We start from the raw sequence: 13,415 nt of genomic DNA, 5'->3' as shown, positions 1-13,415 counted from the left end.
TCTCAACAAGCCGATCGCCAGACCACCGCAGGGCGCACGGCCCTGCACTGCCACCATGGAGGGACCCCCCGAGAACATCCCGCTAGAAGGTGGTGGCTGGAGCCAGGCAGCACAGGAGGTGAGTGAGACCAGCGGGAGGGACCCCTTAGCGCTGCTTTTCAGACCACTTAGGGTCACGCTGCTTTCTGCTGCATGCCTGCACTGAAGAGATTAGTCAACATTGTTAGCTGTGAAGGTAGGAATTGCGCACAGGCTGTGGTCACCATCTGCCAGACACCTCCGGCAGCCATAGGATGCCAGACAGGGAACAGGGGAAATGAAGCTCTTCTAGCAGCCCTCAGGTGAATCTGAGAGTTACACAACTTGGGTGAAATGAAAACCCAGACTATGAGCCACTGGAAGAGCTTTAATCCCCTGAAATGCCAAAGGATGCAGGAATTAGGTTGATCTCCAATGGCTGACTCAGGATAACATGCCTTTTGCCTGTTATTTTACAAGACATTTATTCAGCAGAGATTGTAGTGAAGATGGTGGTTAAAAATTTGGTTAGTTAAATTAATTCCCTGTCTGATTAACTTTTTCTTACTGAGCAGACATTATGTGCGGATACCATTTACTCTTTGAAAGCATAGACATTAGCAAATTATCTTCTCTGTGTGTGTGATGGTGAATTAGCTGCTTCAGGTTACTATGGTGCAGTATGGATTAATTAAATAATGAACATACTTCCAAGCGCACCTTAATTTTTAGCTGCTATAAAATGTGAATTTCGATACGTACCATTTTGATCCAGTAGACATTAACATTCCAGTAGTCATCCATTTTTTCCCTCAGTAATAGAAGTACAACCTAATCTCTTTATGGCAGCATGGCATTTGTCTCCATTTTGAAAATAAACCCATTTAAACTGAAAGCTAATAGACCACTACAGCACAGCATATTTGGACCTCTGACATGCCTCTAGAACAAACTGCATTTCACGCTGATTAACAGATAACTCATTTCAACCCTTCATGCTTTTGTACCACTGTAACTTATCAGAAGTATTGTTTTATATGCCATAAAATATATTTCCCTTTCTGTTTCTCCATTTCTGAACTCAAATGTTAACAACTCTTTAGTTATTATAATTAACTATTGTAACTAACCTAATAATTTCTCCAGACCAAGGCCCAGGACAGTATCTTTTGCTCTGAAGAAGATAACAGCCTGTATTTCACATACAGTGGAAAATCAAATGTTCTTGAGGTCAAAGAACTCAACTACCAGGTAAAAGTTCTAGTTTCTGTAGGTCCCTTCAGCAGGGAACTTATCCAACAACTCCTGTTTCATTAAGCAAGCCCTCTCAAAGGTAGTATAAAGCTGATGTTCATGCAAATATTGCACAATCAAATATACAGAAGTTTTGTAAGGAAAATCATGCTCCTGGCTACGGTACTAACAAGAGGCTAAACCATGCTGTTGTAAAATATATCTAGTAAAACTAGGGGATGATACAGGAAAAGAGGTCCATTTCTAGGCTCTGTTTTCCCTCAGTCTTGAGCTAAATTATTCCTCTCAGGACTGAGGGAGCAGGAGCCTTTGCCAGCAAGAACGAGCATGCAGGAGACAAGGAGAGGATGACAAACATAAGGAGGATTTCAGGAAGCTTTCAGGAAGCCAGTGAAATTTTTCACTTTTGTGCCACATGGCATCTAAAGTAAGCTTCACGGTTTTCAGTTTTGATTCATTTCAAATTGTATTAAAAATTAAAAATGTACAACAGCAATAAACTACCTAAGTAAGGTAAAGGACAGATAGTTTTAGTGATTATCAGAAATAAGAAGCAAAGGATGAAAACCATACATGTCCGAAAAAGATTTTTTGTCTATATTTCTGAATATTAACAATATTATTTTAACATATTCTCTGATTTATAACAACTTCAAAAATATTTAATGTTAAGTAGTTTAACATATGAATTGAAGAGACTTTCTTTCTGTCTTTATTAGGTTAACACAGCATCCCAGATTCCCTGGTACGAGAAACTCACGCAGATGCAAATGCCATGGACCTGGAACTCAGGTCCTAATTCTCATGTGTCAGTAATCCAGAATCTGAATTTAAAAGTTCGAAGTGGTCAGATGCTAGCTATTATAGGAAGCACTGGTAAGAACAACCAAGTTTCATGATTTGACTAACTCTTGGATAAAACATACACAATCAAAACCAATTTTCCTCAGTCTTCTGAATGGCATAATCTAGCTGAGAAAGAACTACTGGAAATGTGTCACTTAAATACATTCTTTAAAATGTACATTTTGAGAAACAGAATCATATTGGAAAAATATTTTTTGAATTTATTTTCCAAAAACTTTTATATTATGACTTGTACATTTGCTGTTTGTTTCTTGAGGTGCAGTGTTGTTACAACTGTGTTCTGCAGTCCCATCTCTACTAGACGTGAAACAGCTTCACAGCTCTCATAAAACAGGCAAATTGCAGACCTTGCCCAGTAACAATGCAGACATGAGGCCAGACCCCATAAGAAAGATCACTTGCAACTGGCAGCATAGCCACAAGAAGCAATTTCCTCCACATGCAAACAGGTCTTATAGAATAAACTATCACCTTCAGATTAATTAACAGAAACTTGAAAAGAAACGATAATGCCTCTTCTATTTGGCTTACAGTGTCTGAAAAATGAGGCTCTGGTTTCTTGCATCTTTTTTTTTTCCTTTCATTTTCTGGTAGGAATGGTTTAGTCTTCTCAAGGATGAGGTTGCCTAATAGAGAGTTGGCCTTTGCCCTTAGTGGTTAGTGAGACTTAGCTCATCTAGGGGGATAAGAAGTAGACATGTGATGCATTAAATTGAAGTAAAAAGTACCTATGCTTTGGAAGTAAAACAAACAAAACCGCAAAAAAAACCATGCTGTGACTCCACTAGACTCTTACATTAGGTTAGCTCAGTGATTCAGTGAAGATGCTCTCTTTGAAAAAGAAAGACAAAACATATTTGCCACAGAAGTTGTAACATTATTTCTACAGAAGAGGTTTTTCTTCCCCATTGCTATGGGGGATTTTTCTTAGCACATATCTAATGTACTGGAAATTGTACCTTAGAGACTCCCCATAGCAAAAGGAAAAAACTTGTGATGAAATAACATTGACTTACAGATATTAGACTTTCGTAAGGTAACGTACACTGGGTACAAACCCTTTCAGCAAACTAGTCAAGCTATTTTTAAAAGCTGTTTATCATCTATTTCATCAAATGCCTTAGTAAAGTGGATTAAACTGCTGATGAGTCTCACATTGTCAATGGCAATCAATATGCCACTCTTAAATATAGCAATATGTAGTTTACAGATGGACAGGTTTCTTTTTTTTTTTTTTAATGCATATATTAAGCAACAAGTGTGGAGTTAATTTTTCAACAGGAAGACTGGAAACAAATGACATCTAATCATAATGAGAGCTCTGTGTATTTGCATAAAGTATCATATGGCATAAGGGAAAAAGTCATTTGCTATTTAATTCCAAATCAGGTTTTGTTTTCATTGATTTACTTTCCTTACTTCTGAGTATGAGCCAACTTTTTCTCAATTATTTAAATGACTTTTTGTCTTGTTTAAATCATAGTTATTTTTATTTAAGTCATGCTTAAGATTCTTATCAGCTGTATAATTGCTTGGTGCCTTAGTCTTTAAACTGTTTAGCTGCTGTTTCTGAATTCACAATTCCCTCCACAAAGCAAACTTCTGCAAAACATTTAGGTGCCAGCCCTGCAGCCAGTCCAGGACACCACCTTTCACACGTATAGAACAGTAACCAGAGGACAGAGATCTTGCTTCTTAAATTCAGAGCTGTTCTCAAAAGCCAGCTACCCAATTCTCCTGGGACATGTCAAAGGTTAAAGCCATGTAATCCATTCTGGAGGGGAGAGATTTCCTGAACATGAGCTTGCAGTCAGGTGTCAGTATTTTCTTTCAAGATCATTTTGTCTCTGCAGCTTTAGAAAAGCATCAAAAGGTGTTGAGGAGAAGATGTGAGGGAATGAAAACTTCTATTCTATGTGACTAAATCACTTTTCAAATGGATGCCCTGGAAATTTATTTTCTAATTTTGATTGTTCTAGGTGGTGGAAAGACATCCTTGCTTGACGTGATAACCTGCCGGGATCACGGAGGCAAAATCAAGTCTGGACAAATCATGATCAATAACAAACCCAGCACTCCCCAGCTTGTTAAGAAATGCATTGCACACGTGCGGCAGGATGACCGACTGCTCCCCCACCTGACTGTCAGAGAAACGCTATTGTTCGTTGCCAAACTGCGCCTTCCAAAGTTTTTCTCAGACTCACAAAAAGAAAAAAGGGTAATTAAGCTGTTGGAAAAAAATAAAGTTGTCAAAAATGCGTCTGACAGGAATTATCCGAGAGATCCTGTGTGCTTAGAGTCAGAACAGCTAATCTGGCTTTTTTTTTTTTATATATATATATATATGTAGATTATGAATTATAAAACTTTTTCCTTTTTCAAGATAGAAACCAGCAATTGTTCCAATGCTCACAAAAAATGACAATCTAGAGAACGCATTGGAGAGGCTGAAAGAACTAAATTGCTGATTGCTGAGCATTTTTTAATGTTATCCCTAAAATCAAGATTTGTTTTCAACTAGCTCTCGCTCAAATAGCACCAAAATATCCAGATGAATTTTAACTACGTCAACTATATTTTTTGGCTTTATCTGTGCACAAACGTGTCAAGAAACTGTTTTTATCTCTGTTACCATTTGGATCCCCCCAGGTGGAAGATGTTATAGCAGAACTACGCTTGCGTCAGTGTGCAAACACGAGGGTAGGCAACGAATACCTCCGTGGTGTTTCAGGAGGCGAGAGGCGGAGAGTGAGCATCGGTGTGCAGCTGCTCTGGAACCCAGGTGAGCAAAACCCTGACAACTTCCTTGTGCCCACCACAAACCACTGGGGGAAAAGGGGCAGTTAGAGAAAATAGTAGGGTTCAAGAAAAAGTCATACACACACATGGTTCTCCAGACACTTAACGGATCTTGCATAACCCTCTGCAAGATGTTAACTCCCCATGGCAAAACCAGGCACAGTGACTGTGTGCTGATCCATTTGCTTAAATCACAACTCTTGCTGATCAGAGATTATACTGTACTTATTACAGTCATGGTTCTATAAAAGGAGTGGTTCAGGAGCCAGCTCTCTTTCACTTCTGCCTATGCACAAGTACAGCGTTAACAAGGGAAGGTCATTTTCTTGGTAGCACAGGCACTCATTGTGGTCTTGTGCAACTCTGATGTGGCTGGCTCATGTCACAGGTGAACTAGAAATTTCTGTCATCTTCATTAGAAGCAAAAGACAAGGCTAAATCTACAGTTGCTTTTGCAGGAATGAATTCTCTATCTGCTCTTACGTATATCAACAGCACCAATAATCTTGGCTGAGCCTCTTGTTGAGCGAGATTTCCTATCAGCTCTTCTACCTCCACTGGGAAATGGATCTGAATATTATTTGCTTATATAGAATTATACTTTTGCAAGTACAGGGAAAATGGAAGCTTTTTTTTTTTGTAAGAAGTGATGTTCATGAATAGATGTGCTGGTACTGAAGTAAAAACATTATTAATTCTAGGGAAAATAAGTAAAGATTTCTTTACCTTTCGAACATGCGTTATACCCCTCAGCACAGAAACTATGTCTGTGTACAGACACTGCCTTGTGCTGATTGAGGCCATTAAGTTCTTTGGCAACACAAATACTGCAGAATAACAAAACCCTTTCAAATTTTTAGCAACCGATTGCAAAACAAGAAAAATCCAAGCATATGCATATGTCTAGGTATCTGGGTGTGAACAGGCATGAAGTAGCTTCTCCTCCCAATCCATGCTCTATATAAATTAATACTCTGAGGATTTACACATCAATAAGATCTAAATATCAATTAAATATATTTAATATAGATTAAAATATTTCAGCAGGCAGAATATACAACTATTACTATTGTATATTCACATACACTATACACATTTGTATGGGCAAAGTGCAAGAACTGCCGAGTAAAACATGAATTTAATAAGGAGCCTAAATCTTCATTCCAGTGAAAATCAAAAACATTACTCTTGTTTCCAGTAGGACCAAGACAAAATTTAAAATAATTACTACATAGTCATTATGTTCAATAAGATAGTGGAAGGAGGTTGCCATTGTTGAATATTATCTATGTTGGTGTGAAATATACTTTGGACTTTTAAAAAAGGAATATAGCAGTGAGGTTTCATATGCTAATACCATATTTTCCAAATCAAACGTTTTCCACAGCTAAACTTACTGTCTTTGGCAGGAATACTGATACTTGATGAACCCACATCTGGACTGGACAGTTTTACTGCACACAACCTCGTAATAACATTATCCAGACTGGCCAGAGGAAACAGATTAGTTCTTCTTTCACTGCATCAGCCCCGGTCAGATATCTTCCAACTCTTTGATTTAGTTCTTCTGATGTCTTCTGGAGTCACTGTCTATTCTGGAACAGCCAAAGACATGGTCCAGTATTTCACAGAACTAGGCTATCCCTGCCCGAGGTACAGCAATCCTGCAGATTTCTACGGTTAGTATCAAGTACTGCCAAAGTACTGCCATAAAAAGAAGAAAAAAAAGAGGTTACTCAAAGTCATTTGCTTTCTTAAGTCTATCAGCTAACATTGACTTTTATTGACCATAACTGTCTTAGAAATGCCTTGTCACTGTTATCAATATTGTACTAAGTTCAGTTTTGAATATGAACCCCATTTGTCAATGCAGGAAACGTAGGAAATACGAGAGAAAAAAAATCAGTTTTAAATAATCCTCTTAATGTCAGGTGTAGCAACTCTTCCGAAAGTTTAACACACTTATTCCCATGTTTCAGCTGGTTGAAACTTTTACCCTCAGTGATAACAGACATGCATGAACTGATAGTTGCTTTCATGCAGTCAGTTCTCTGACTTCTATTCAAGAAACATAGGAAGCCAGTTTCCCAGGGTGTGTAATCATACATACCTTGAAGAGGAAATGAGAAAGAGGAGACTTGCCCAACAGAACATAGGAAGGGAGAAAGAAAAAAAAATCCATAATAGTAATCTTTTGATTCCTCTTCTCAAAAAAAAAAAAAAAATAACTACATGGTTCTAAGTCCACTTTTTTTTTTTTTTTTTTTTTTAAACGTGCAAAGGGAATGTGGCCTTGTTAATGTAATGGCAGTAGTCTTTTACCCCTGAGGTTGGTTCAATTCTTACCTTCAGGTCTTTGTGTTCAAGTTGTTTAGGATGCCTTGTACAGACACCAACTACAATGCTCTGGAGTAACCTCTTTGGCTCTGCTTACGTGTCAGCCAGTGTCGGTTCTTATCAGAATGTCTATCAGCTATGCAGAGATAGACAGAAATTAATGTAAAGCCCAGCAAAGAGACCTTTGTCACCAACGTGGTTCAGAGCAGTCCTGCTCAGCTCAGCGCAGCCCTGGGTGGGGGGCCTTGCAGCACACCTGTATGGGAATGGAGCATTTGGGGCAGTCCTCAGAAGATGAACCCCTGTGACATGGAGGCAGGTGGGGATGAGAAAAGGAGGTGAAAGATCATTCAGTGCAATGCACTGAGCCACTACCCACAGGAAAGGCAGACAATATGGGCAGCAGGAATGTAGAAATGGAACAGGAGAGCTGAGTATGCCACAGCAAGGAGGAGGACCTGAAGGTAATGCACAAATGCTGGCAGTGTGGCAAGTAAGAGAAACAGGAGAGTGTCAGAATGAGAGAAGTAAGGCAGGTTACAACTCGTTTCTCTGATGGACCCCTGCTGAAATGTGGCTCAACGGAGATGGTCAGCTCAACGTAAGGAGTTATCAAATGCACAGAGATAATTCTCCCAGAAAGCGTCTGCGAAGTATCAGGTAGTGGTGCTCTACACTGATTCTCAGCACTGGAAAACAATACTGTTAGTTTAGATTTTAAAAAATAATTTGTTTAAAAAAAAGCTAAGAGAACTACTGTTGCTGCTACCATGTTTTCCTTGGGTAATATTCTTCTTAAGCTCTCAGTATCTACCTAAAGTAACTGATAAAGTTTTAACTGTTGTAGCCTAATGCATGCACACAGCTCATACTGTCTGTTCATGATATAATCCCTGATTGTAAACATATCATAAAGTTATCACATCTGTAGCTTATGGACTTATGTCAAATAATGTCTTGCAGTTGATTTGGCCAGCATTGATAAACAGACTGCAGAGAAGGAGATAGAGAGCCGAAAAAGAGCAAACATTCTTGCCAGCTTGTTCCTAGAAAAAATCAAGAATTTTGATGATTTCTTATGGAAAATTAATGAAGACGACAATGTTGTGAACACAGTCAGCCAAAAAAGGTGAAGAAAAGAATATCATATGGCAGATCTGGAATAACTGCTACAACCTTGGCTAATTTTTTTTTTTCCCCTCTTTTCTTTTGTACAGCTCCCATGTAAAATCAGAAGAGGCTATCCACATGCCTTACCATTCAAGTGATCAGTTACCAGGCGTCTTAAGGCAGTTCACTGTATTATTAAGGTAACCTTATCTCCATAAACAACTATGTATCACATTCATTTGTATTTTAATGCACTAAGAAGCACAAAATGTGAATTGAGCATGTGCTGAAAGCGCACACCTAGCACTACTAGCCCTAGGCCTGAGCGAGCCGTGGAGCTGAGGTGTTGCTATACCGGCTCACCCCAGGCCTCTGAGCAGGGTGACAGTCAGATGTCCAGCCCCTTGCTTTCTGCCCCAGGGCTCCTTCCAGACAAAAATCACCTCCAGCTCACACTGGTGCGATCCTCCACCTTCAGGCAGCAGCAGCAGGAGCCTCCAGGCTCAGAAACGTGCATCCCAGTTTCGGGTACTGCCATCCTGATCTCCACACACACACCCCAAAGCGCAGTGACTGAACCCTCAGCAAGCCCAGACAGCTGTGTGGCAGGCCCAGGCACTGCCATCCTCACAGCTCTGCCTCGATTTGAAGCCAGGAGGCTTCACTGAGTATAGCCAGCATGGATGGATAGTGGTAGCTGGGTTTCATGCTTGTGTTCTCAAAAGAAATATAACCAACTGGTTTAATACATGTAGAACATCACTGACAGTATCATCTAGTACTAGTGTATACTATAGGCCCTTAACAAAGAGACTTTAGCTGAAATAATTGCTTCTGTGTCTTCAAAATGAGATCTTTCAGCCCCCACGGCCTTCAAGCTTTCAGCATTTCAGACCTGAAAAAGTAGGCCGCTACAGATGCTCAGAAACTTTGATTAAATAAAATCATGTTCAGAACCAGACGAACTCCCAACCTACTCAAAGTCAGCAATTCCACAAACTGCTGTTAGCAGAGCACTTGGGGCAATATATCCGAGTATATCTAGCATTAGTAAGGCTATACCTTATGGTCAGTGTTGCTGTTTTCCAGTCGTCAAGTCTCCAATGACTTCAGAGATCTTCCAACACTACTAGTCCATGGAGTTGAGGCCCTCATCATGTCATTATTAATTGGATTTTTGTACTATGGCCATGGAGAAAGCAGACTCTCCATTCGTGACACAACAGCACTGTTGTACATGATAGGTGCACTAATCCCATTCACAGTGATTTTGGATGTCATTGCCAAATGTAAGTGTGAGCTTTATTGTAAATGTTTAAGTAATCAAAATCAGAGAATTCTCAGATCAATGAAAAATTATGTTTATAAATGCAACTCTAGGATGAAATCAACCTGTTTGTTTCTACCCTGCAGGTCATTCAGAAAGAGCTATGCTTTATCATGACTTGGAAAATGGAATGTATTCTGTTAGCCCATACTTCTTTGCTAAGGTAATTGGTTTTGATGCCAGGAAATACACACAGATGGCTTAAAAAATATTCCAAAGCCTTGCTGTATAAATAATTGCATTTGCATTAGACTTCTGCTGTTGTGTCTGCCAGCTAAAGCTATCATTCTTGCTTCCTTGGTGTTAATTGATTAAACCTCACTCTATATCTGTTGCCATATGTCATGGCTGACATCCATGAGGTTGTTTGGCCAAAATTTGGGAATTCTGAAAGTCATATTTGGTGGTTTCATCACCAAATCATCACATTTATGTACCTAAATGTTTCATTAGCTGAAACATCTTTGAAGGTTTGATTATGTCTTGATCTATAAAACAGAATATGTATATTAAATGCTACAACAAAAGTAAAATAGAAATGACAAAATGCTAACTATGAGATTTCCAGTAGTTGTTTGGGCCTGTACTGATTAGAGAGAAACAACTGTATTAAGCGTATGAAGAGCTAGATTTCCTGGAAACAAATTAGAACTTAAGAAAAATTATATTCTCTTTTTTTCACAAGGGTTTAGAAGAATCCCTTCTTTGTGATGTTGCCACTGTGAGATGAGTTCTGCCTGCCATGGCATCTGTAATTTAGGTTTCCATTTCTGCACAAGATTTTAAATGCTTATTAGTGGTTGCCAGAGAAAAATATTCTTTGCATTGTGTCACAAAAATTGCACATTATTCATAGAGGAATCGATGTAATTTGTTACAACCTTAGTATTAGAGGATAGTAGCAACTTTCTTTGGAAAAAAAAATCATAATACTACATATATGTGTATATACACACATATCTACATATATATGTATGTATAATTGATATATGCAGACATCCATATAGTGTGTATATATATATTTTTATATATACTGTATATATATACGCACACATATATATAAATAAAATATTTATGTTCAGATATTTGAGAAAATCCGAAACATATTCATGTTTTTACAATGAGTTACGAAGTTACTAACTGGACTGCCTTTGGGACAAAGTGGGGAAGTGACCAACAGCCTATTTCAAATTTCATCTCACGCTAGGTTCAACCAAATTTGCACAAAATGTACGCTTACAATGGGTTAGTAACAGTATTACTGCTCTCAAGCTTACCATTTCTTTGGGAAATTCTCTTAAATGCTTAGAAACTGCCAAAACCATAACAAAATATGACATCCAATCTGTAACAAGAAGCATATCAATTCAACAGTTACAGGAATTATCATAACTAGGGAAAAAAAATAGCAAGGATTTCCATCTCTGTTGTTACTGAAAACAACCAAAGGGGAGATGATTGTATTCTAAGGGATTATTTCCCGAAGTTTTTCTAAACAGTCCATAAGTACATTAAGGGGCATCTCAGAAGGTTTTGTGATTATTGCTTAATATATTTATTTTTTTCCCTCCTTTCTGAACAGATTTTGGGGGAACTCCCTGAGCATTGCGCTTTTGTTCTAATTTATGGGGTTCCCATCTATTGGCTGGCAAACCTCATGCCTGAACCAGAGCATTTCCTGCTGAACTTCCTGTCAGTGTGGCTGGCTGTGTATTGTGCCCGTGTGATGGCACTTTGGGTGGCAGCACTGTTGCCAACCTTACAGCTCTCAGCTTTCTTTGGCAACGTCCTTTTCACATCATTCTACCTGAGTGGTGGTTTTGTGGTAAGCCTGGAAAACCTCTGGACAGGTAAGACGATCCTCCCACTGCCCCTCCAAATGAAAATGTCGATGGCTTTCATCAGCAATTGTTTGTAGTGAGGCTGAGTCCCATACAAAAAAACCCTCTTTTATTCCCACCTTTGCAATATCTTCATGGATAGTGACAGTGGAGTTCATTTTACATTAGTTTCTCCCTGTGAAACTGAGGTAACAATAAGCTTGGTCGAAAAAGCACTAGTTAAAGTCTGAATTGGTCCCTACATTATTCATTAATAAGTTATATTCAGTAGATGAAGATCTCCAGTAGAAGAACCCCAGTTGATAATGGGAGTCTGATAGATATAAGTTCTCCCCTAATTTTTCATCTTCATGTAATAATACAGGGTATATCTGCCATTTTGCCCAGTAATAAACTATCATACATTCACAGCCTTTGGTTGTCAAGAAGTTAGACAAACCTGTTATATTTGGCAGCAAGACAGAAATTTGCTTATTTATATGTTTTTTTCTGACTTTTTTTCCAGTTCCGTTTTGGGTTTCTAAAGTGTCTTTTCTAAGATGGAATTTCCAAGGCATGATGCAAATTCAGTTCACTGAATCCAAATATGAAATGACTGTTGGAAACGTTACTCTTCAAATTCCAGGAAAACTTGTAAGTCACTCTCTAATGAAAATCTTGATAATTAACTAGAAAAAAAAATTGTCAGTTCCTAATTTTTCTTATGTGTGGTTACAGGTAGTTAAGTCTATGGGCCTGGATTCACAGCCTCTCTACGTAAGCTATCTCATCCTTGGTGGCAATATTATTGGTTTCCTGCTTTTATACTACTTATCATTAAGATTCATCAAGCAAAAATCAAACCAAGACTGGTAACAGCAAGACAGGCAGATGGGGCAGCAGGCTACAGCATCCGTTGCAAGGAAACATGGCAAGCCCAAAGTTTGCTTTTGGTAACCGTTGCGAAGGCACTGGGAGAGAAGATACCTGCTGAGTTCCCCGCTGTACGAAGCGAGTCCGGTTCGCCACAGGATGGCAGCAGAATACCAGGAGTTGGAAGCCAGGTTGTGCTCCTCCATTCAGAGGAACCGTGATAAAACTGAGACTTTAACATGGTGGTTTTTCTATTTTTTTTTCTAATTTGTTTGTTTGGTGTACAGTTTTATGTGTGACACCTATATGCACTAGCTGCACCTTGAAATATTCTGAGCTATGGGTTACCAATTTAAAAGGACTGATCCCACGTTGTAATAGTTGATGTTCTAGGTCTCAATCTTTGAATGCATAGCAATCACATACTTAACCAGAAGAGCTCTAAGAGAAGTAGGATCAGCACACACAAAACACTACTTTCTGCAACGTGTATTCTGCATTCACTACTCATAAGAAGAAAAGCAACATAAATTTCACTGAAGCTTTGGGAAAACATGCGTGGATGAAAAACACCAGTATTAGTTATTCTGTGTTGTTTCTAATTGCTTATGTGTTTCAAGACTTTGCCTTTGTGTTCCAGTTAGATGCTGTTGATGCCCAAAATAATCTATACAGTGAGAAAGTACTTTTTTTTTTTTTTAAAAAATAGGTAATTTTATCTTACCTTTTTGGATCTATTTTTAAATTATAAACACACACAAACTGATTATTAATCACATCTTTCTCTGTGATATTACTAGTCATAGCAATTTGCCAGTTTTGGTTCCTAAGGTTCACAGGTAGAAAATACCAAAACTGCCCACCCAGTAATTAAAAATCTAATGGTGCAACCTCTGAAATGCTTGTACTTATGCACCTTCTTAAGTTCAGCCATAAGACACAAATGCTCAGAAAATTCATAATAGTAACTAGATAACTGTAATTCACACACAGTCATAGTAAATACACGT

General features: G+C 38.5%; 1 protein-coding gene across 1 annotated transcript; it reads left to right on the top strand.

Moving 5' to 3' along the window:
• Positions 1 to 55: 55 nt before the first annotated feature.
• ABCG8 (ATP binding cassette subfamily G member 8) lies at positions 56 to 12,408 on the top strand. The gene is made up of 13 exons (XM_035558950.1): positions 56 to 118; positions 1,165 to 1,269; positions 1,992 to 2,148; positions 4,119 to 4,357; positions 4,789 to 4,921; positions 6,348 to 6,617; positions 8,239 to 8,404; positions 8,493 to 8,585; positions 9,475 to 9,674; positions 9,799 to 9,875; positions 11,295 to 11,562; positions 12,059 to 12,186; positions 12,271 to 12,408. Exons 1-13 carry the CDS (start codon positions 56 to 58, stop codon positions 12,406 to 12,408), a joined length of 2,037 nt encoding a protein of 678 aa, XP_035414843.1.
• Positions 12,409 to 13,415: the final 1,007 nt, after the last annotated feature.

This window comes from Cygnus atratus, chromosome 3 (assembly GCF_013377495.2).
Source record: "Cygnus atratus isolate AKBS03 ecotype Queensland, Australia chromosome 3, CAtr_DNAZoo_HiC_assembly, whole genome shotgun sequence".
Lineage (NCBI taxonomy): Eukaryota > Metazoa > Chordata > Aves > Anseriformes > Anatidae > Cygnus > Cygnus atratus.
This window is presented reverse-complemented; position numbering and strand designations above follow the sequence as displayed.

Bases quoted from the DNA above. Each gene is read 5' to 3' on its own strand.
- ABCG8 (XM_035558950.1), top strand. From the start codon at position 56: ATGGAGGGACCCCCCGAGAACATCCCGCTAGAAGGTGGTGGCTGGAGC. The intron at 9,675-9,798 runs GTAAGTGTGAGC...TCTACCCTGCAG, and splicing joins TTTGGATGTCATTGCCAAAT to GTCATTCAGAAAGAGCTATG. The intron at 9,876-11,294 runs GTAATTGGTTTT...CTTTCTGAACAG, and splicing joins GCCCATACTTCTTTGCTAAG to ATTTTGGGGGAACTCCCTGA.